Source organism: Colobus angolensis, unplaced genomic scaffold (assembly GCF_000951035.1).
Source record: "Colobus angolensis palliatus isolate OR3802 unplaced genomic scaffold, Cang.pa_1.0 Scaffold95, whole genome shotgun sequence".
NCBI classification, from domain to species: domain Eukaryota; kingdom Metazoa; phylum Chordata; class Mammalia; order Primates; family Cercopithecidae; genus Colobus; species Colobus angolensis.
The window spans coordinates 11,113,852-11,137,876 of record NW_012123487.1 but is presented as its reverse complement, the minus strand read 5'-3'; the positions used below and the strand labels follow the sequence as shown (position 1 = coordinate 11,137,876).

The 24,025-nt window shown below is 33.5% G+C and overlaps 1 protein-coding gene across 6 annotated transcripts in view; it reads left to right on the top strand.

Moving 5' to 3' along the window:
- MAP2 (microtubule-associated protein 2) overlaps positions 1–24,025 on the top strand; it is an 84,610-nt gene that overhangs the window by 48,145 nt on the left and 12,440 nt on the right. For 5 of the 6 annotated variants that reach the window (XM_011932349.1, XM_011932348.1, XM_011932345.1 and 2 more), the window contains 3 exons: positions 2,210–2,271; positions 7,494–7,641; positions 11,835–12,175. In XM_011932349.1, coding sequence (XP_011787739.1) covers positions 2,210–2,271; positions 7,494–7,641; positions 11,835–12,175 — 551 coding nt within the window. Of the gene's footprint in view, positions 1–2,209; positions 2,272–6,376; positions 6,548–7,493; positions 7,642–11,834; positions 12,176–24,025 lie in introns of all 6 variants that reach the window. The other variant, XM_011932347.1, reaches the window with a different exon arrangement.

Here is a 24,025-nt window from a genome sequence, read left to right as displayed (position 1 = left end):
CTGACCTCATGATCCACCTGTCTAGGCCTCCGAAAGCGCTGGGATTACAGGCGTGAGCCACCGTGCCCAGCCTGCTGTCTACTTACTTCTCTTCTTCAAATACATATTTTTTCCTAAGTTTATAAAACTGGTAAAACAAAGAAATAAAACATGTTGGAAACCATCATAAAAACCCCTACAAATATCTGTAATGCCAACTTTTTTCTAAATTTCAGTGCAAAGTATTTATTTTATATGTTTAATTATACTAGGATAATCTTACAGTATATTTTATTTTAGCATTTATTAAGTGGCATGCTTGTAGCCTACAAAATGACAGATCGCTAAATCAGAAAAGAATGTTTTTCTTTCCATTGTACATCATCAATGCCTCTATATAAATCTTCAGATGGTTTTAAAGGTTAAGAGGAACATTAGCCTTTGTGAGAAAGAGAAAATCAAGGTAATTGATGGTTTTATTTTAGTCATTGAAAATTCCAAGTATTTTGTATTTGTGTTCTTCATCTAGAAATCATATCATGTGCTTTCCTTCAAAGACAAGAATCTAAGGCAGAATTGGAAAATGGAAGGTTTGTATATATGCAAACCTTGATAAAGCTTCAGGATGAAGAATATCTCTGAAGTTAGGAGTTAGGAATTAACATGACACACCTCAGTTCATTTTCTCAGGTTTTTAGCTTCATTAAACTTAGAACTTCATTAAACTCAGTAGCAAATTAACAACTTCATTTAACTTAATAGCAAAATTGCTTGGGCAAGCAGAATCTCTTGATTTAGCATAAAAACTCTACAACCTACCTGAAGAGAATGAAAGATGTCATCAGGATTATGGAATTTTAGAGAAAATGTAAAATGGTTTAGTAAAGTGTTTACATGTCATTGATATTCAATTTACTACATTTAAAGTAAATGGTGTTTTTATTCATTCTTCGAAAGAAATTTAAAATCTTTGAACTAATTAAGATTTTCCTTTATTCTGGTCTAATGTTAAGATACTTTAGGAGAAAGCATGTATCAGATATAGGTGTCATTGGTTTGAAGCAAGCTATACGTGTCTCAAGAATTTGAGTTATGTTACAGAGGTAGTAGGAAGGTTATCATTTTTACTGCTTCCTTAAAAACGATAAGTCCTAGAATCTGAAAAATCTCACTAGCTAGTCCTACATGGCATAAAGCATATTGTAGATAGTTATTATTTTTGTGTCAGAACTGTACATGTCATAAAAATACCTTTTTGGAACTTATTCAGAGGGCTGATAAGGATACATATTTTTTTCCTGAGGGTTTCTGTTTTATGAATGAAAATTAAGGAGGAATAAACACACAAGCTTGATTATTTTATCTTCTAAGCCCAATTTTCAAACATAGATGGTTTTCCAAACCACAAAGGATTGCTTTAAATCATGAGAGCTAAGCCACCTCAGGTAAGTCATCAGCCAACATATGCTAGAGATAATGGAGTTTAAAATTGAAACCAGAAGCATAAAACAGCAGCAAGAGAAACAACAGTAACAGATGTGGTAATAATTTCATACAGGAAGTGCATGTGTAGAACATGTTCTGTATTTACTGAACTTAAATTTTCTCTCGTGTTTTCTGTTCTTGACAAGCTATTTTTCTTCCCTTCTCATGTGGCATTTTCACATCAAACAAGTATGTCATTCATTTTGTGAAATGAAGGGATGCAAAGGGAAAGGGGTTGGCTGATCATGACATCATGACAGTTTGAAATGTAAAATACCAAAATATCTGTAGGTATGCCAGTGGCTTCCAGAACAAGAAGAGGGTTTGGAAATCTCTATGAGCCCCCTTCTGTATATCATGCGAACCCCAGAAACCAATCAATGTTCTTTTTCTTAAACTTTGCAACATTCACATTGCTATTCTGTAACTTCTGTTCTAAAGGATCTATCCTTACGTACTAGTGACTCAAAGATACATTGGTAATCAATAGAAAAATTATTTGGTGTGCTTACCTGTGCTTTGGTAGACAATGGGTTATATTAATTAGCACACAGTATAGTTGGAGCCACATGCTATGTTATTGCTATTCAGGTTACTTGAGTTATTGAATTTGAGTCTCATAATAAGCAAACTTTTGCTTTGCATTAGTCTGTTGACACAACAGAATATCCTAAAGGTATTTAAAACTGCATTTATGAGTTTTTAGAGACTAAGTTTGGGGTTATTTGTCTTTTATTTTCAACAGCAGCAGGTGGGGAATCAGCTCTGGCTCCCAGTGTATTTAAACAGGCAAAGGACAAAGTCTCTGTGAGTAAAATAAGTTTTTCCTTGTTCTTCATTTGAAGTTCCTTTGTTATTAGCTGCAACATCGGAATAACTTTTGATATTGTTTAGATATTTACTCTTAAAAGTCATTTTAAATAGTTCACTCACCCAGAAGATTCTCCGAGGCATCCAGGCATGGAAGGATTACGTCTCCTGGGATGGCATATGATGGTAATTGGTGAGGACACAGCTGGACTGCTTCCTTACTAGTAAGACAGAAACATAGAAAGCAGCACAATGATATGGCAAAAATAAGGAAGTCCAATTTATTTACTTTTCATAGAATCAAATTAAACCATATAACCACAGTAACTATATTTTATGATACACTTTCATTATTTTTGTTGCAAAATAAAAATATGACCAAATGAAGCATTGTACACAAGCAGAAGGAAGTATAAATCAATTATAATCCCCTTATCATGAAGATAAACACAGTTATCATTTTGGTGTAAAATCTTAATTTTTTTCTATAAATTTATAGGCTTAACAAAAATGAGAACACTGTGTATCAATTTTTAAATTCAACAGTAAATGTACTTCCATGTCGTTGAACATTTTGTAAGTTTTAATGACTACATAATACTGCATTTTATTTATTTGCGATGATATACTTAATCAATTTCCTATTATTTGACTTTTAGAATTTTTGTTGTTGTTTTAACAATATTACTGTAGAGAACTTTTTGGCTAAGTTCAGTTCACAAATGCATTTGTGTGCCATTTCCTTCAGATAATTTGCTACTAGTGAAATTAAAGAAAAATGTTTATATTTAAAGTTTTTGCTGCATATTGTCAAATTGCCCTCTGGAAAGGTTCTACTCACTTATACATTCTGTGTAAGAAGAGTGTTCATATTCATTATTATTACTACGTATTTTATATTGTCCTATATTTGCCAAATTATGGAGATGGCATATGTTATTATTTTAAAAATTTATTTTGGTTGTATTAATGGTGTTTTACTTCTTCATATATTTATAAATCTTTTCTATTTTTTCTGTGAATTTTATTTTTATATTATTAACTATATTTTAATGACCAAAGCCAACATGAAGTATTTTCACTCCTTTATGATTGAAAGAAAAAAATTAAAAGGCTACTAATGAAATCCTAAAATTATAGCAAATAATGTGAATGATATTAATTAGTAGCTTATAACAACATTCTGAGACTGAGCAAACACATATAATATGTAAATCACAATTCTTAGTTTACCCTTCTAAAAACCAGTAAGATTTTAGACTTCCACATTTATTTATTATGAAAAGTAGTGATTCATTTCCTGTGGCAGCCAAATCTTTGATTTTGAACCTGAAGGGTTTTACGTTGATAAAAGATGATACTTGATTTTTATACAAATGTATCAGATATATTCCTGAACATATGGCAAGAAACAGAGTTCATTTATTGCTTTGGTAAATATTAGGCTTTATTATAAACACATTGTGATTTCAAGATTTGTATCTTTTTGCCTTCTGTTTCCTAATTAATGATTTATGGTGGTTAGCCATAGGGCTATGAAACAGACCATGTTCAAATCTTGAATATCTATTAGCTATATGATCCTTTTCTTCCTATTTCTTCATTTCCTAAAAATAAAGGGGAGGACAAAATTCCTATATCATGAGTTAGTTATAAAAATTGAATGTAATAATGTTATAAAACAGTATGCAGTATAATGCTTAGAACATAGCATTCATTTAATAAATGGTAATAGTTGTTCATTATTATTTTAATGGTGGAAGTTTTCAGGAGCAGATATAAAAAATAAGTCTGACCTTTCCTCTTTTAGGTGGACATAATTTGGAACATTTTTAGGAAATTTTTAAGCCCCTTGGTCTTTGAGTAACTTGATAGAATCAGCACTTGGAACAGAACCATAGGCATCATCTGACACACACAAAAAAACCTTTTTTCCTTGTAAATGCCAATCTTGTCTTTCTGAAGAAAAATTAGCCCTTCATTCTTTCTTTTTTCTCATTTATTAGCCTTTTTTTCTTTCTAATATGATATCCTTGTCCTATAAGTTTTCTAAAACCCCAAGTAACTTTTATTTGATTTAGCTCTAATATTCAGTCTAATCAGAACAGTTCTCTGATTGTTTTTTCTAGTTGTATGCTCTTTTAGATTCACTTTTTTTAACTTAAAAATGTTTTTTCTATGGGTACATATTAGGTGTATATATTTATGGGATGCCTGTGATGATTTTTTAAACTGCTCTTTATTAGGAACCAGACCCACCCATAATCCTGCATTTCACTTGGGGTTTTCTGTTGTTTGTTTAGCATTAATAGTTGTCTTTCTTAACTACAAGCAATCCAATTTATTTTTCTCTTCTGTATCACACTTTTGAAATTCACTCTTTTGTGGGTAGCATCAATCAAAAAAGAATGACTTGTGCTGACCCAGTTACACTTCCCACTCAAGATACTGGGTCTATAAAACAAGAAGTGATTTTTATAGTCTGTAAATACTTCTGTCTCTGTTGTAGCTCCAGAGGTTAAAACTTGAGATAAAAATCTCAGTTTTATCTGTCATTTCTGTAACAGATCATATTAATTATTTGAAGGTAATAATCTCCTTGGCTTTGTCATACTTATCTATATTTTTAACAGTCACCCATGAGATGTATGGCATGCCGGCATAGCTTTCTCCAAAAGTCATACATCCTTCCCAGTTATACTTGCAGCCAGTCTCCCCAGGGGTTATCAACACCTGTAAATTAAGTCGTGATTTTTATTGGCAATCTTTTCAGTCCTGACTTTCCTTTTTAGAATTCATAACACATCATGCAGACTATAGTCTTTGCATAAAAATGTTTTTAGTTCTATGGTATAACTTAGTTCACAGTATGTGTTTTAGTTATAAAATGAACCAATTATATGTAAACTCTGAAAATTTTCTGTTGAAGTCAGTGTAGATTACCTGAAAATAAGTTTTCTCAGTCTTTAAAAATGGTTTTTTCTTTATTAGGCCTCAAATATACCTTGTTCTAAAGTTCTTGAAACATGATTGATATATGGATTATATGTACATCTTAAAGGCTGTATTTATTAAAGGAATAATTCTAGCAGTTAGGATATTGAAAGATATTTCCAAATGTGTTATCATTATAAAACCTGTGAATTAATTAGAGACTATATACATAGAATCCAAAAAGAATATTTTATCTACATTTTCCTTAAATGAGAGAACTATGTATAGAATCATTTTTTAAAAAACAAAATTTAAGCACTCAGCATTATTTTTTAAACCAGCAAAAAGAGAGTTTTGCTAGTCACTTGTAACATTCTTTCTATATTAAGGCTTATTCTATTTTTTAAAAAAGAGAGACTTACTTTGGTCTCAAGATTTCACAAAGCTAATTCCTTCATATCTAAGCAATATTATTCTTTCTTCTGTTCTTCTATCTATCCATCCGCCCATTCATCATTTATTCAACAATTATCCACTGGGTCTCTACTATGTACCAAACATAAACAATCACATTTGGAAGTAAAGAAGAGCAAATAATAAATAATAAACATGGTACCTGTTCTAGACCTGGTTACTAGAAAATGAAATGGTTTAGCATTATTTATGTGTCTTATTTGTATAACAGATTTTTTATTTTATTTTTAATCAGGGTGTCCATGTGCAGGCTTGTTACAAGGGTATATTACGTGATGCTGAGGTTTGGGCTTATATTGATTCCATCACCCAAATAGTGAACATAGCTCCCAATAGAAAGTTTTTCAATCCTTCCCCCACTTTTGGAGTCCCCAGTGTCTATTGTTGCCATCTTTATGTCTGTGTGTACCCAGTGTTTAGCTCCCACTTATAAATGAGAACATGTGATACTTGGTTTTTTATAACAGATATTTTTCTGTGACTATTATTAAGTTAGTTTTGGCTAAAGAAAGCTGTTCAATGAAAATCTCTTCTCATCTAAGTACATATCTCTATCATTGATTATAACCATTTATCATGTGTTCTTATTAAAAAGACTTTGAGTTTCTTATACATTTATACTTCTTTTTTTATTTTCCTTTTACTTCATAGTTTGGTTTATTTTGTGCTTTTGTTTGTTTTCTTTCATGGCTAGAATTCTACCTTGTCAAAGATTCCTGCTTTACAGGGTAGCACAAAGTCCCCAAGATACAGCTCAGCCTGCCCTAGCACGACTAAAAGGGCTACATTTTCTGACAGTTTATTAATGCAGCCCACCTCAGCAGGCTCCACAGACCGTTTGCCATACTCAAAATCAGGGAACAAGGTAAGGCAGCAGGTCAATAAAAGGTGCAGAAAGAAATAGAATTTGGGAGATTATGTTATAGAACCTAATTCAGGAAGTGTATGAAAGCAAATACTTTACGTTCTGAAGTATTTGACACATAAACAGTAGGCCCTTTTAAAAACAGATGCAAATTTAAAATTTTGATAAATAGTATACCTATTTTTTAAATGTAGAAAATGTCTTTTTCTAGATATGCTTCCCATTATTAATTGATGGTTTGATTATCTGGTAAAATATCAAATGCAAACTAACAAAATATATTATATATAATATATAAGAAATAATATTGCACAGTACAATAATAACAAATTATATTATATAGAATATAATAGACAATTGAAACTTAACATCATATACATCAGGGTTTAATACTGTCTCTTGACACCTACCAACTCAATTATCTTGAAACAATTACATAAACTCATTAAACCTGTTTCTTCAGCTTTAAAATGTGTATCATGTTCTGTGGTGAGAAATAAATCATAAAAGAATGTAAACTATAAAGAGTTCCTGTCACATACACGCACAATATATGGTAGTGGTCATTGTTAGAAATATTATACGTGCAGTGAGCTACTGTCAGTCCTTTCTGATTAATACATTGTCATGCTAATGAAGATTTTTCAATAAAATTAGTAATTTGCTGAAGATTGCTTGAGTACATTTATTTTACCCAATTATCATTTAGAACTTGAACTTCACACTCAGTTATCAGAACTCCAAAATAATGTATTTTTATAAAACATTTAGGCAAATATGCACTCTAAGTTCTAAAGTAGAAATGCTTATAAATATATGAAATCCAGTAGTTTGTATTAAAAGAAATTCATCTATCAGCACAGGAGGAAAATAGCAAAATCAATATCACTTCATATAAATTAAAGACTTACAAGAACCCAATGTCCTTTTTGTTTTCTCCAATCAGGATGGAGTAACCAAGAGCCCAGAAAAGCGCTCTTCTCTCCCAAGACCTTCCTCCATTCTTCCTCCTCGCCGAGGTGTATCAGGAGACAGAGATGAGAACTCCTTCTCTCTCAACAGTTCTATCTCTTCTTCAGCACGGCGGACCACCAGTAGGTTTATTTTGATTTGACTTCCTTTTTAAGCTCTTTTTAAATCCTTTAAGTGGAATAGCACTTATATTTATATTTTAATTTGTAAAAATAAAACATGCATTAAGACTAGATTATATTTGCCCTAAGAATCAGAAAATCCAGAATGTAGATGGCCACAAAATAGCTGTTTGAGTAAAAACAGTTGATAGAGGAAATGGTAACATATTACCCTATTATCTAAGACTGAGATAAACTTATTTCTCTAAGAATATATTTTACTTTTTGCTTCAAATTTAGCACAAAAAAAGAAAATTCTAAAGAAGTGATCAATGTAGAAACCAAGTCAAGAATTTTTAAAAACATACATGTATAAAAGCTTAACGCTTATTAGATTTCCAAGTCGTAAAATCAAACTAGAAAGTCAACAATCAAAACAGGATCCTGTTCAACTCGTTAAAAATTTGCATTCCAAATGAGATATAAATATAGTATAGTCTATGCAATAGTTTCAAATTATCTTGATTGATGGCCCATTCATGAACTGATTGGCAATTATAACAGTTTATATAATGCTCCAATCATTACACACTTATATGTTGCATTGTGGCAAACTATCTAGTAAAGCATGGATTCAAATTACTTCCATAAGTATTTTTCTGTTGCAACCAACATAGCTACCACTTATTAAGCACGTATAGATACTAAACTCTTAAGATACATTTTCACTAAATTTAATTAGCAAAACCAATGAGTAGGTATTAATAAACTCAATTCAATCTACTGATGAGAAAACTGACCCTCTAGAGAGGGTAACTTGTCCAGTGCTTCACAGCTAGTAAGTGGTTGAATTTGGTTTTCAGCCTGCTGATAACTTCACAGCCTGAAGTCTTAAAGTCTTTTCTATATTGATTTGGAAGAAATAGTACTAGAGAACTGCTCTGTAGAATTATTTGGAGAAGAGTGTCTGTGTCATTTAAAAACCATTTTAAAATGGTGGAAATTGCTACCACTATCACATTGTAGTTGGCTTCAACCCTTATTTTAATAATAATTGGCCCACTTAAATATGACTATTGGCATTTAAACAGTGTTTTGGCCTACAAGAAAAGTGTTTACTATAATAAGAGTAATCGTGTCCAACATTATTTAGTTTCCTAGAGTATTAGCATCCTTTGAAATATGTGCTAAGAACACTGAAATCACAAAAATTATTTTATCATAGCAAAAATAAATTATTTAAATAAATTAGCAGGGAGGGCATTTAAGATTTAGTACTTTCCAGGGAAGAGACTTTAAATATCTAGAGTTGAAATTGAACATCATTAATAACCCCAAGGGTGATGAGACAAGACAAAGATACCAAGAACTCTCCAAAAGAACATCTTGAATTATGCTTGTATTTGTTGCTATAAAAGCAAAATGGCACTTTCTCCATAAAGCTGCTTCTTCAAACCACTGTGTTCTGCCTTTTAAAGTGTATCGATATATGAATTGATTCATTAAATGTTCAGCACCAATTCTATTTTGACTTTTTTAATTTACTGATGTTTACAAGCATTTTGCATTGTATTATTTGATAGTGAACATAACTGACACGTTGATCATTTTAAAACATAGGGTCTGTTTTACCTCTACATACCAATAGCTGAAAGGCATAAAGATGATTGGAAGAGCAAGCACTCTGCCCACTTCTACTTGCCTACCATCCCCTTAATGGTACACAGGGATATTCTAACATTTTGTGCAGCTATTGAAAAGATTTGAAGGAAACAATGTTGTGCAGGAAGCTCATCCGCCCAAGAGGAAGGAAATCCATTGTCATTGAGGAGTTGACAAGATAAATAAGAGCACAGTTTAATCAAGTAACTTGTAAATAAATATCTTAAAAGTTGTTTTAGATCTTAGATTTAACCTCTTCAAGTTCAGAGCAAATAGGAAACATTCAAATTTATTGTTTTGATGACAAGAACAAATTTATTACAATAAAAATTGAGCATATATATTGAATAGCAGTGTGAAGGCCTTAATATTTGTAGTTTATCCTCTTTCTCCAGATGTAACACAAAACCTTCTTTTATGAAGCTTAAAGTGTTTTCTACAAGTATGGAAATGACTCCTCAGAAGTTTAGAAAAAATTATTTCATATAGTAAAAATTGTTATTCACATCCAGAATATTGCTTCAATTCAGTCTCCATGAAGTCAAAAAACCCCTCAGCACACTTTGATGAATTCTGAATTCAATACATTTTATTTTTAAAAAAATGTTGTCTACCTACTGTATTCAGCTCACATGAAAGTCACCAGGGCTAGATACAATGGCAAAAAATACAGGGACGATCCCTCTCCCCAGAAAATCTTAGCTATTCAAAACTGGTGAAGTAATAGAGAAAATATTTGAGAAAGAAAGAATGTTTCTGGCGAAAGTATTCAGACAGACTTAGAGACAGACATCTACATTGAAAACTTAGTCCATAACAAACCAGGACATGGAAGTTACAAAATGCCAAGCTGGATGTGGTTGTATCATCCTAGTCTTGAAATTCTTGTGAAAAGCAATAAAAATCACAAAACACATGCTAATTTCTCACTTTAGACTTCTCGTATCCCACTTCATATTATCAGTTGAAGAGTGTAACTATCTTGTGGCCTGCGTTAGAAGACCAAAAAGACACGGGGCACTTTCATTTGATACATGAAAACTGTTCACTGAAGAAGTACAATTGTCCTGTGTTTCTCCAGGAGATAGAACCTATAGCGACGGGTAGATTTACATTTTCCATAGATCACAATTGTCTAAAAAGCTCTCCTGAGCTCACATCTTGTAAATATTTAGGCAAAGATTATCTGTCCACTTCTCAGAAAGAACTTCCTATATTTATGAGCAATTGCATTAGGTGACCTCTAAGATTCCTTTCACTTAAAATTGTTTTACATTTAAAATCGCTTTAAAATTGTTATATATTTATTCTCTACAAAATTTCAGAAGATTCATTGAGTTTTTTACTTAATCGGCAGTAAAAAATGAAAATTATCCCTTTTCTATAAAATATGTTATAAAGGAAATTTGCATGCTTAGAAATGCAAATCCTCAGGGGCTAAATATTGTATCTGGCTTAGACGTTAGTAGCATCTGGGTGAATGAGCCTCAATATTCTCATTTCTTAGGAATAATAAGAGCTGCCCCTAACAACCGTATTTGCATGTTTGGTTATCAGTTGGTTAGTATTCACATAAGTGCTTTGAAATCTATAAGGTGTTGCATTCTTATTTCTATCATTCTCTCAGAAAAGTATTTGAAATGTCATTCAAAGCACATTCAAAAGATGAAAGAAACATAGTGTAGGAAAATGGGGGGTGGGTATAATAATAATAGGATGCTGAGCTCAATTTGAGGCAAAGAAATGCATCTCAGATCCTGTATAATTAACGGAGTCTTGGATTTAACACCAAACTGCCAAACTAGTGATGAAAACAGAGGAGAAAACACAGTCAGGTACGAGGCAATGGGAATATATTGGGACATCCCAAGTTTCTAAGGCAAGAAATAGACTTTTTTTGTTTGTTTGTTTGAAGCACTGAGATTATTTTCCTTATGAAAAGAATACATGATATAGTAGAGCAATGTCTGACAGCTTCCATAAACACATTTACACCTCATAGTGTTCCTCAATATAAGGATAGAATATTGAAATGCAGACCTTTCTATACAGACCGAAACTATGTGTCCTAAATGCATGGTTCTATATTGTATGTTCACCTGGATCCCAGAATGAATTCACTACATAGAGGAATGAATGATCTACATATCATTCAAGGAATCTTCAGTAAATATGGGTCTGCATACGACACTAAGTGTAAATTCTTTTCCAACTAAAGGCAGATCCATATGCCTTAATAGTCACACAAGTAGAAAATAGTTTTTGACACATTTATAATGAAAATTAAGGAGAACAAATCAGAAAAAAAAGAATCAGGTTTTCTTCTTTGTGTTGATAGCAATGCGTGTTCAAAAGAATGCCACTGAGTTATGCACCTGATTTCAGAAACGAGATTCTCAGCTTCTTGAGCACTATAGTGATCATTACAATAATTGTTTCTAAATACCTTAGAAATTAAACATATTATGACTTCTAACAATCTATGGGAAGAGGGATGTTTTGAGGAGAATTGTCTGACTCTGGTTTGGTTTTGGTCTTGCTTGTTAATACAGGGTCAGAGCCAATTCGCAGAGCAGGAAAAAGTGGTACCTCAACACCCACTACCCCTGGGTCTACTGCCATCACTCCTGGCACCCCACCAAGTTATTCTTCACGCACACCAGGCACTCCTGGAACCCCTAGCTATCCCAGGACCCCTCACACACCAGGAACCCCCAAGTCTGCCATCTTGGTGCCGAGTGAGAAGAAGGTCGCCATCATACGTACTCCTCCAAAATCTCCTGCGACTCCCAAACAGCTTCGGCTTATAAACCAACCACTGCCAGACCTGAAGAATGTCAAATCCAAAATCGGATCAACAGACAACATCAAATACCAGCCTAAAGGGGGGCAGGTAAGAATTGCATGAACACATATTTGCTGCCAAAAATAATTATTACATTGCCTTTTCATGTTGAAAGCTAACAGTTCTTAAAAGGGAAGCAGATGTGTTAAAGAGCTACTGGTTGCAATTTATTGCTAAGAGTTTGGACTTTAGGAAGATAGCATCTGAAATATAATGAAAATCACATGACATGCCCATTCCTTCTGTTTATTCTTGGGTAAAAATTTTTACCAACTTTTAGTTGATTGACTAACATTTTTTTTTCTGAATGTATCTCTATTGCTTTATGGTTTTTAACTTGAGATTAAAGTTATATTTCTGACATAAAAGTGAGTTTTCTGTTTTAGATTCTGACCATGAGTTCATTTGGCTCTCTTTTAGTGATTCCAATTTTATCTCCTTCTTCATTTCCCAAGGATTTCCTATGACATTTTCTACCATTCCCTCATGTTTACTCCAAAACAAGGATGTTTCACCGAGTTTCAGTTCTGGCTACTATTGCCTAAATGTTGCAAAGGGCAGGTATTCGTGTTAATAATAAAAGACACATGGTTCTGATGAATAAAATTGTAGACTTTTAACTTCTACTCAAGATTAATTGTATTAAATAGAGCTATTAGTAAAGCTTACTTACTAACTCTTAACTTCAGCTCCCCAGAGCAAACATTCATATCTTTTCAAACCAGGGGACTTTGAGTTCTGTCTTGACGTGAACCTTGCTTATACACTATATGTTTGGACAAAGCAATTAGCCTGGAAGGAAATAATACAAATATTATTTAATGTTTATCTCATAATATTGATCTGTTCAGGATAGTTTAACTTTTGTCATTGAAGAGATATAAAACAACATCTTTTTTTGAAAGAAAGAAAGATAAAAACAGTAACTCTGTACATAAACAAACTTATAATGCCCTTTCAATATTCCAAGAAAGTCTTTTCTTTTTAACGTCAATATTTTTTTCTGCCACTCTTTTTCTTGTCTCTTGTATTTTGTGCCACTGCTTCCTGGTATCCCTCCTTCATGCCAAAGAAAATCTATTTTCAGGCAAGTTTAGAAAAAAGATCTTGCCAAAATGTAAAGCTATCAGGCACTCCTACTCAGCAATGAAGCAAAAATTCAGTGTTGCTCTTTCATTTAGCAACAAACTTCTTTGCTGTCTCATTATGGCTCTGTTCAGGAAAGCCCGAAGAGTTAAGAAAAATCAACCAATGGGGCAGGAGGGGAGAGGTCAATATGCCCTTTCAGAACAATGATGACATTCTATAATAATAGAGTCGTAGAAAGATACTTTTTCATAGACAGATGCTATGAAAACTAGAAGCTACAAGAAACATTTTTAAGCAAAAAGTAGAATTATAAGCCTATAATTCCTAAAAAACTCAAACTATTCTTGCATTCATCAGCATTTTGCACATCCAAGAGAAGGAAATATTTTGAGCTTTTTGGAAATACTCAAATGTTGCATCATCTTTATATTTATACATAAATAATTTAAAAGCATAAGGTGAATAAAATCAATTTAGTACCATTTGGAAAGTTCTGCATTTTAGCCTTGCACAAGCTATCCTCTAAAATAGAGTAACTATTACATATATTTAAAATCAGTTCTTTTAAAATAAATATTCCCATGTCCTGTTACTCTCCTTAACTAGATGTGGGCTTTACTTATATTCTGGAAAACATTGGTACTTAAAATAGTTTGTTTCCTCTTAGAATCACAAGGAAATATAAATTATCTCCAAGATATTTTTTTGAAACTAAAAAAGTAATTGGAGGAGAAAAGTATTATTTTAAGTTGACATAGAAATTTTACATGTTTTTCTTCGAAGGACTCCTTAAGATAGGCACAAAGAATGGTTTTAGCCTCAGCTTTGCAGGAACTTCTAAGATTCAATCAATCCAAAAAACGTGAAGACGTCTGTTTTCTTTTTCTGATTCTTTATCATATCTGGTTTTGAGTATTTTTATGTCTTATTTAAATTGACTTCTACTATATTTGGTAATTCATAAAATTGATACAAAATATCTTATAGTTTTGAGCTGAACTAAAACTTCCTTAGAGATTATGGTGGTTAAGGGCTAGTAAATACATATGACACAAAAATTACAGAAAGAACAAAAATAGCTTCAAAATCACAGTGTCATTTGAAGCAAATCTGTTTTTTCATCAGGCAAGTGTTATACCTGCTACAAAATTATCCTAGTTTAGCAATGATGACTTTGGAAAAAATCCACAACAGTGGAGTTATGAGGTGACTTTTTTGCAGAAGTAGGAGGTATTTCCTCACCAAGGTAAGAACCAGATGAAAGATATTTGCCTTCTATTTTGTGATAGATGGTATAAATTCACCATTTAGAATTGGTGAATTGTAAATTGAATTGTAAAATGAAGAGTAAAGAATTGGGAAATAATAGCACATTGCAATAGAACTGTCTCTGTAGGAAAAACCTATCATTCAACACTTCAGCACTATCTCCTTAAAAGTCTCCTTACAGTGTATAATCTCAGATACAGGGAGTGAGGAGAGGTTTTTTCCATACATGTAAAACTGGAGATCTTATAGAACAACTGAAGGAAAAGTATTTTAGGGCTTGTTTGAAATTATCAAAATGACACGTTAAAGACCCTTTATTAGATGATTGAGCATCTATACATGCACACTGTTGAAGAAATTGAAACCACTAGCACATTGTTCTCAATTGTAAATTGATTTTCCTAAGGCATTTGAATGGATAGTGGCCAACCCAGAAATATTTCAAAAGACAGAACAAGAGCTATGCTTTCTTCAGGGGCCAGGTTTTGTAATAGTGATATATGGTCTCTAGGAACTGAGAAAAATATTCATGCAATTCTTATTAATGAAGATGGGAGTAAATTTGAAGATGTAACTTTTAATTCCTCTGCACAGGGTCTATTGTAGTAAAATCTGAAGCAATTAGGTTGTATACAAATGATTTAATTATGACAACTTTATAATTGGGGTTTTATTTGTGTTTGTTGTTGTTGTTGTTATTTTTGAGATGGAGTCTCTATCGCCAGGCTGGACTGCAGTGGCACGATCTTGGCTCACTGCAACCTCTGCCTCCTGCATTCAAGTGATTCTCCTGCCTCAGTCTCCCGAGTAACTGGGACTACAGGCGTGTGCCACCACGCCCAGCTAATTTTTGTATTTTTAGTAGAGATGGGGTTTCACCATGTTGGCCAGGCTGGCCTCAATCTCTTGACCTCATGATCCATCTGCCTCAGCCTCCCAAAGTGCTGGGATTATAGACGTGAGCCACCACGCCCAGTCTATTGGGGTTTTAAAATGTGTGCAATCTCTAAGAATTGGGAGAGGAAATCTATAATAAAGATATATGCTTCTTAGGAACTCAACAGCTTCCCAAATTATTTGCCTCCAGTTTGAACATTTATTGTCCTTCTTTTTGTACAGGTTTTGCGCTTACAGCAGTTATCTCTTCTGTTAAGGTCCAATTTCTGTTGGCAGAGGGGCTCAGCTCAGTGAGGCAAGTCAATGCCTAATGGAATAGATAAGCTAGCTGAAGATACGAGGAGCTTTACAGAAGGCAATAAAGCTAATCTTTTCAGCTAAAACAGATTCATTCCATTGGAAAGAATATGGGCAATCGTGGATTCAGTGTAGACAATTAGCTTGATTGATTTAACTCAAGGCATAGGGAAGACTATCTTTTTAAGTGTATTAATTTGAAACTGCTCTGTGTAGTTAGCTCCCCAATCTACATTAAATCTAAGTGTTAGAATAAATAATGTTAGCTTTTGAAGAACACAGCTGCTTCAGTTAAACAAAGGTAGGAAAACAAGCAATTTCTCTAAACATGTAGCATAAAAAAATTTAGGCAACAACTCAAGGAATAGTGCTTTTTACCTTTTCTATCTAATAATCAGGTTTTAAAATAGTTACTTAGATATATATGGAATGCTCCTATATGTTTTGACAGATATCTTGCTTTTCTCCATTGTGAAGAAATCTTGTGAAGATGAGTATAAAAAGCACAAGTTGGCCAGGTGTGCAGTGGCTCATGCCTGTAATCCCAGCACTTTGGGAGGCTGAGGTGGGTGGATCACCTGAGGTCAGGAGTTCGAGACCAGCCTGGCCAACATGGTGAAACCCCGTTCCTACTAAAAATACAAAAAAAAAAAACAAACAAACAAACAAACAAAAAAAAAACCAGGCGTGTTGGCAGGCACCTGTAATCCCAACTACTTGGGAGGCTGAGGCATGAGAATCGCTTGAACCCGGGAGGCGGAGGTTGCAGTGAGCCAAGACCACGCCATTGCACTCCTGCCTGGGCAACAAGAATGAAACTCTGTCTCAAAAAAAAAAATAGATAAATAAAATTTAAAAAGCACAAGTTATATGCCCTTGTAATAATTGAAAGTTACTAAAGAAGTGGCTTCACAGATGTTGTCTTCATTAACTGCTCATTGGATAGGATAGAGCGTGATCTCTGCAAGGCCATGTCTGTGGATCTGATGGATTACCTCTGAATTATGTGCTTTTGCTCCATTAATGGCTACAGTCAGTCATTTTCAGGTTAGCTAGGCTACAAACGATGGCATCATCATGCAAGTCACTCCTTTTTAAAGAAAAAACGGTACTCACCTTTATATAAAGAACTTTGTAAAATTTGTCAGCGTATTGCTTTCCCAATCAGCATTGCCCTGCCATCTTTTTAAAATGTTTGTTTAGATAAATCTATTAAACGAGAACCTGTAAAACATACCATTATATTCTAGAAATAAAGCAATCTTAGTTTCTATATCTCCATTCTATATGGATCTATTAAACTAAAGGATATTAGACGTCAGAGATATCCATCTCCTTCTAATCCAACCCTCACATTTTCACAGAGTAAGAAACAGAAGTTCTCACATTACCCACATCTTGCATATAGGACATTAAATATCATCCTTCCATGGCTGAGCTGTGAAATCAGAGTCTATACTTTGTCTTTAATGAATAATTAGTCACTCGTCTGCAAGTATGTAATTTTGTATACCTTAGTCTTTTTTGTGTGCTTTACCTTTCATTTCGTAACATGAAAATAAATGGTAATTTTATTAAACAGTGCTTTCCACGCCAAAGATTTTTTATCACATCAGAATTGAAATTTGAAGCTTCTGAACTTTTATGATATTTTCATGAAATTATTTAATGCAAATAGCATGTTATATTGATACACTATTAAAATACGTGTTATATTAATACACTACATTAAATTTGGAAAAGTGTGTTGCATTTTTATCATATTTTTTGTTTTCTCCTATAATTCACAAGTTATTTTTTAAGTAATTCTAAAAATTAAGGTTTTAAAATAGAAGCTAGTTAGCTTTTTAATTTCTATGGATAATATAAAGAATCAATTATGAAATATTAATTATCGTATCAATCTTAGCATCTTAAAAATAGCATGGGGAGTTGTCTTCTATTTCTTTGGTAACTCCAGAAATACAAAGTTTTACCTTTCTTTACTTGACCATTGATTCAACAAATATTTATTGAGCACCTACTACACCATGCTATGTTCTACATACTGAAATATAACAATGAACAAAACAGATTTCTTAAATTCTTGCCATCATGGAATTTACATTCTAGAAGGAAAGGTGAGCAAAAAAAAAAAGTGATATAAGAAAAATATGTTAAAAAGTGCTAAGTATGAAGGATAAAAATAGATAAGAGGCTCAGGATATGTTAAGAGGAAATTGCATTTCTGATAGGATGACTAGGAAAGGCCTGAGAAGGTGATATTTGAATAGAAGCTCCAAGGAAGTAAAGGAGTAAGCCATACAGTTAACTAGGTAATGAGCCTTTCAGGCAAAGGGAACCACACATTCAAAGACCCTGAGGTAGAAGCAGGCCTCGCATGTTCTAGGAACAGCAAGGACATCAGTGTGACTGATGCCACATACATTTTTGAGTGTAGAAAGTTTATGCTATTATTACATTTTTAAAGTATTATTACATCTATTCAAATAACAGGACTTTCATATTGCTAAACCAAAAATCTAAGAGTCAACTTTTCCTCTCACTTTCTCTCATCCCATATCCTAACCATCTTTAAGTGCTAATGATTTTGTGCCCTGAATGGCTCTTAAATCTGACCATTTCACTCAGTCTGCTCTGCACTATCTTAGCCTAAGCAGTGCTCTCTTGTTGATATTGCCACAATGGTTATTAATTTTTGGTTTCCTTACATCTGTTGTTTGCTCTATCTGATGTACTCTCTATATTGTAACCAAACTTTCTCACCACATTTTTCATTAAATATTCCATTGTATAATTAGTTATTTAATGTCTATCTTGTTTCACTTACTAGACCATAAGCTCCATGAAGTCAGAGATGAGGTCCATTTTGTCCATAATGTCCCATACATAGTAGGTGCTCAGTAAATATTTATGCAATGAAAATCGAATGAATGTATTATGCCATATTCATGGAGAAGTGCATTACTTTAGTGACACTGTTGAATGATTATGAATGTTTTATGTCATGACAATTATTATCCAGAGAAACTTTCCATGTTTGTCTAAACCAAGCTTGTCCAACCTGTGGCCCTGGGAGCTACATGTGGCACAGGATGACTTTGAATGTGGCCTGATACAAATTCATAAACTTTTTAAAAACATTTTGAGATTTTTTGCGACTTTTTTAGCTCATCTGCTATTATTAGTTTCAGTGCATTTTATGTGTGGCTCAAGACAATTCTTTTTCTTCCAGTGTGACCCAGGGAAGCCAAAAGATTGGACACCCCTGGTCTAAAAGAATATTGAAAAATAATACATCAAATAGAATATTGGATTTAAGAGCTGAGTTAGTGGTCCAGCTCTTCTGTTAAAGTATTTCATTACCTTCAGTACTGATTTTTTTTTTTTTGTCCTTATCTGTAGACCGGAAGCAACAAAATCATGCTTATTTTTGTATATTGCACCATTTCATATAAATAGACTCTTAAGTCATTTTAAACTCTCACATACATGGTACTACTTGGAGCATGATAGTAGTTATGCATTACAGCTCATCAAAAAAAATTTAGGTATTCTAATATATTCCATATGTGTTTGTACCACAAGGGCAAGCTGAAATTGAGTAAAAGAGCAGTGTTTCTGAAATAGAAGACAGGTGTAACGAGGGAAGAAGGAGCCATAGAGAGGGAGGAAGAAGGAAATAAAATTAGTAAAATGTGAGGTGGAATCTTTTAAAATATACTCTTATAAAGTTTTAGGCACTATCTGTATTAGTCGGTTCTCACATTGCTATAAAGGGCTACCCAAGACTGGGTAATTAATGAAGAAAAGAGGTTTAATTGACTCACAGTTCCTCAGGCTTAACAGGGAGCACGACGGAGAGACCTCAGGAAACTTAAAATCATGGCAGAATACAAACTTCCACTCTCTCTCCTGCCACCATGTGAAGAAGGTTCCTGCTTTAAGGGGAAGCAGTTCCACACACTTTTAAATCATCAGCTCTTGTGAGAACTCACTCACTGTCACTAGAACAGCAAGGGGGAAATCTGTCCCCATGATCCAGTCACCTCCTACCAGGTCTCTCCTCCAATTCAACATGAGATTTGGGCAGGGACACAAATCCGAACCATATTGTTACCCTTGGATCATTTTTAGGCCCTTTAAATGCTAATTACATAGTTTACTTTCAATTTTATATTTAAGAAAATGGATTAATTCTGGAAGCAACTAATATAGTGAAACAGGATTTTCCCTCATTATATGAAATTATAATAATGGTTACCACTGTGAAGGTCTACTGGGTGGTATTACCATGTAAGCATGTTTATAACATATAAGATGAAGAGAGAAAGATTGCAATGAGTTTTCTTTCTCATTCACATGTTTATTCTTTCATCAAACATTTATTAAGCTTGCTGGGCACTAAATGACAAAAGAGGAATGGGAGACAATGAGGCATGGTCTCTGCAACCTAGGCAAAAGGGAGGTTTTTTGTTTTTTGTTTTGTTTCTTGTCCTCCTCTAATGTCTTCCCTTTATTTAATTTTAAGTTTTTTCTAAGCCATTTCTTCCCATCTTCTGAGAGCTGTGATAAGGGCTAAATAAGAGGAATCATAAAATACCCTATGAACTTTTAAAAATACTATTGGTCAACCCAGCATAAAGAAATTTATTACGAGGCTTTTGTTTGTTTTGTTTTGTGTTTTTGATATCAAAGTCATCATTATATCAGAGTGAAAGCTCCCTAAGATCGGGACTCTGTCTTTATGCAATAGAATTTTGTAACTATAATCCAAATGTCTTTTGTGGAGTAATGAAAAGGTTTAGAGTTAGGTTGAGTAAATATTAATTTTTAAAAATTATGAGAAAATTACCACTTTGGGTTTGCAAAGTTGAGGCCTGTTGAGCCTTTTTATCTACTGTTCATTCACAAGCCAAACAAAGACATAGGAACTAATGAGGTTATTTTCAGATAACTGAGCAGAGTATTTAAAAGTTATTTTCTTCACTGATTTGGCCCACTATTCCTTAGAATTTCTTAAAAATTTAAACAAGAACAAACTTTAATGTCAAAAAATTATAGTATACAAATTTGAAAAAGTTCATTAGCTGTTCATTTTCATGAATCGTAATGACTGTTATACTCATAATGTTTCTTCCAGCGCCCATTGAGAGACCACTTACAAATACTTAATGATGGGTCTAGTGACTAAACTCATTAATGTCTATTTCACTAAAACGTTCTTTCCAAATTATTCAGCATTATCCATTCACCCAGGGTTTTTCAGTGTGGTTCTGCTTTCTGTGCCATGTGACACAGCTTGCATAGGAAAATTGGTCTCTCCAACTTTTCTTTTAGAGTTTTGTGAAATTGTGCATTTTGACATAAACTGTTATTTCTTCCTAAATGTGTGTTTAAATATACATATTGTTTATAATGGATATAAAGAATTTTAAAGAAACTATTGTTCAGTGTAGGCAGGGATGGTTAAAATTCTGATTATAATATTTGCATACATTTTAACCAGAGTGCAAAGTTTTTAACAGATGAATCTCTGAAGAACATCATGTGTGCCAGAGAACTTTCAATTTTCAGGACTATCTGATGTAGTCATAGTTTGTTTTAGTATAGGATACTTGAGGATTTTACAGAGGCCAGATAGTTTTCATTAAAATGAATATTATGAAATAAAAAATACTTTTGAAAGAGAGTATTTTCATAATGCAAGAACAAAGGAGGGCTTAATTTTATGTCATCCTGAGAAATGAGGGAAACCCAAAGGAGAAATTTAATCCCTTGCAAAGTTAAAGGGAAGTCAGTTGAATGCCACCGTTCACTCCCCTTTCTCAAAAGCATTCTTTCTGATACAACTTAGATGGAGGAAAAGACAAATGGTATTGCAACCTAGGTTCACACCTAATGGATGCCTGAGGGGATCTAGACAAATCCAAATTATTTGACTCCTAATCACTCTCCACACCTCACCACCTTGAGCTGGCATGTGGATCTTTTGATAAAAAGAGCAGTGTCATAGATTGTCAATTTAAAAAAAAAAAATCAAAATCTCATTGCTCAAGAAATTTGAGTTGACATTGGGATGAATGCCTCCAATTTACAAACTGTTTTACTAAAAACTGTACATTGAGAATGTATTTTCTTTCATTTTACATGTTTCTTAGAGTTTTTTTTCTTGTCTGCAGGCATATCCTGCATTTTCTGTTTCAATGCTTTCCTAGAGCAACCCTATTTTAGGGGAACAGGTATTAATGTGTTGAAAGGAATAGTTAAATATATGCAGAGAGAGAGAGCACTGTGGCAGATCACTTCAATTAAACCATCGTGATAAAATCCAACTAAAGTCACACAAAGAATATCCAGAAAGAAATTGCAATATTCTTCTCTATCATAGTGGAAGAGTAGAAAGAATTAGTCAAAATTAAAATAAAGCAATTCTGATGAATTTTCTTATGTCATTAACCTATGCTTATACAACTCTTCATGCTGTATGACCCTTATGTGAATGGAAAGCCAACTATTTGTGCAAATAAATCACCAATGTTTGCATAAAATTCCTGAGACTAGAATCCTTTTTTGCAAGCTCCCACTGGAGGTACTGATTGCACCAAACCTTGAAGAATAATCTGTTACAGACTCAACTTGGAATGAGAGCACCCTAGGGAGAGATAATAACAAAACGCAGGGATGAACTTTAAATGTAAACACAGTCCTTAAAGTATAGAATGTAGCAGAGTCTGGCCAAAATGTAAAGTAACATAGAAGTCTGAAGAATCGGAATTGCTGAGACCTCTGGCTGCCTCGCTAAGAAGTTTTGATGTATTTAATAAGAAATAGAGCACTTGGGGGAATTTTTGAATAGGGGAGAGCTATAGGAAGATGACCCACTTGATTAATCTGTTTTTCCCTTCTGCTATGAAGTATGTAGAAAAAAATATTGTCACACTCTTTCAAATACCCTACTTTGTATTAATAGTGCAAGTAAAAATTTTACTTGAAATAGGCCGGGCGCAGCAGCTCACGCCTGTAATCCCAGCACTTTGGGAGGCTGAGGCGGGCAGATCACGAGGTCAGGAGATGGAGACCATCCTGGCTAACACGGTGAAACTTCATCTCTACCAAAAATACAAAAAATTAGCTGGGCGTGGTGGCGGGCGCCTGTAGTCCCAGCAACTCAGGAAGCTGAGGGAGGAGAATGGCGTGAACCCGGAAGGCGGAGCTTGCAATGAGCTGAGATCGTGCCACTGCACTACAGCCTGGGCGACAGAGTGAGACTCTGTCTCAAAAAAAAAAAAAAGTTCTTGAAATAAATTGGCAGCGATTAAAATGTGATTTAGAGAAAATTTTGAGCAATTATTCAGATTTTTTCCTTCATGAGCACAGAAAATTAGTTTTTTCGTTAAATAGAAGTTAATTTTTTTCTAGACAATCTCTAAGATGTTAAAATAATTTTCCCTTGACATAGGTTTTTAGGAAAACAAATGTTTTTCTAAAACTGAAAATCCCTTCCCAAAGAAATAAATATTTATTTAGATTTATCCATAGAACCCAGAGTTAAAACTGTAACTCTTGTTGTTGTTTTTTTGTTCGTTTTTTGTTTTTTGTTTTTAAAGCTGATCTAGAACATGACCTTCTCCTTCACAGCAGCCATGTATTTTTCTATTTTATGAAATGGTTTCTGAGGACTGCTGTTGTTTGTGGAATGAACTCTAAGATGCTAATTATTTGTAATTGACCCTAGAGATCTTTGGTGTGAAGTAATTTGTAAATTTGCTCCGGCATAAATGTGAGTCACGTGGAATAGGCGAACATTCAGGTGCAAGTTGTCAAATTAGAGTGTAACTCTTCATAAGCAGTAAGTGTCCACTATCCAAAGAGGTTTATGCTTCTTTCTACCCTACCATTAAGCACAATGGAAAACAAAAGTCTAGAGAGGCCAGTTACATTTATTCTGTCATAATTCACCTCATTTTAGACCAAAAAAATATAATATAAACCTATTGCAATATGGAAATACGTAAAGAAAGTGCCAGCAATGCATGTGAAAGGATAGGATTGTTTCATATTACAAGCTGAGCAGACATAGATGGAGAAAGTCTACCTGCAAGAGAGGCAAGCAGGTTTTTTTGATAGAATATCTGTGATTTTCTAGAGAATCTGGGTAAAATCAACAAAAGTCAGATTTTAAGTTGTAGGACTTTAAGATTCTAAATAATCTCTCAATAATGCTGGCAATGTGATCATTTAGGATTGAATCATTTGTTTTGGAAATCATAAAAATGGTCAAACAGTTGATTAAATGTTAATGTCAAACAGATTTATGCAACTGAGTTTAGAATTTCCATTTTT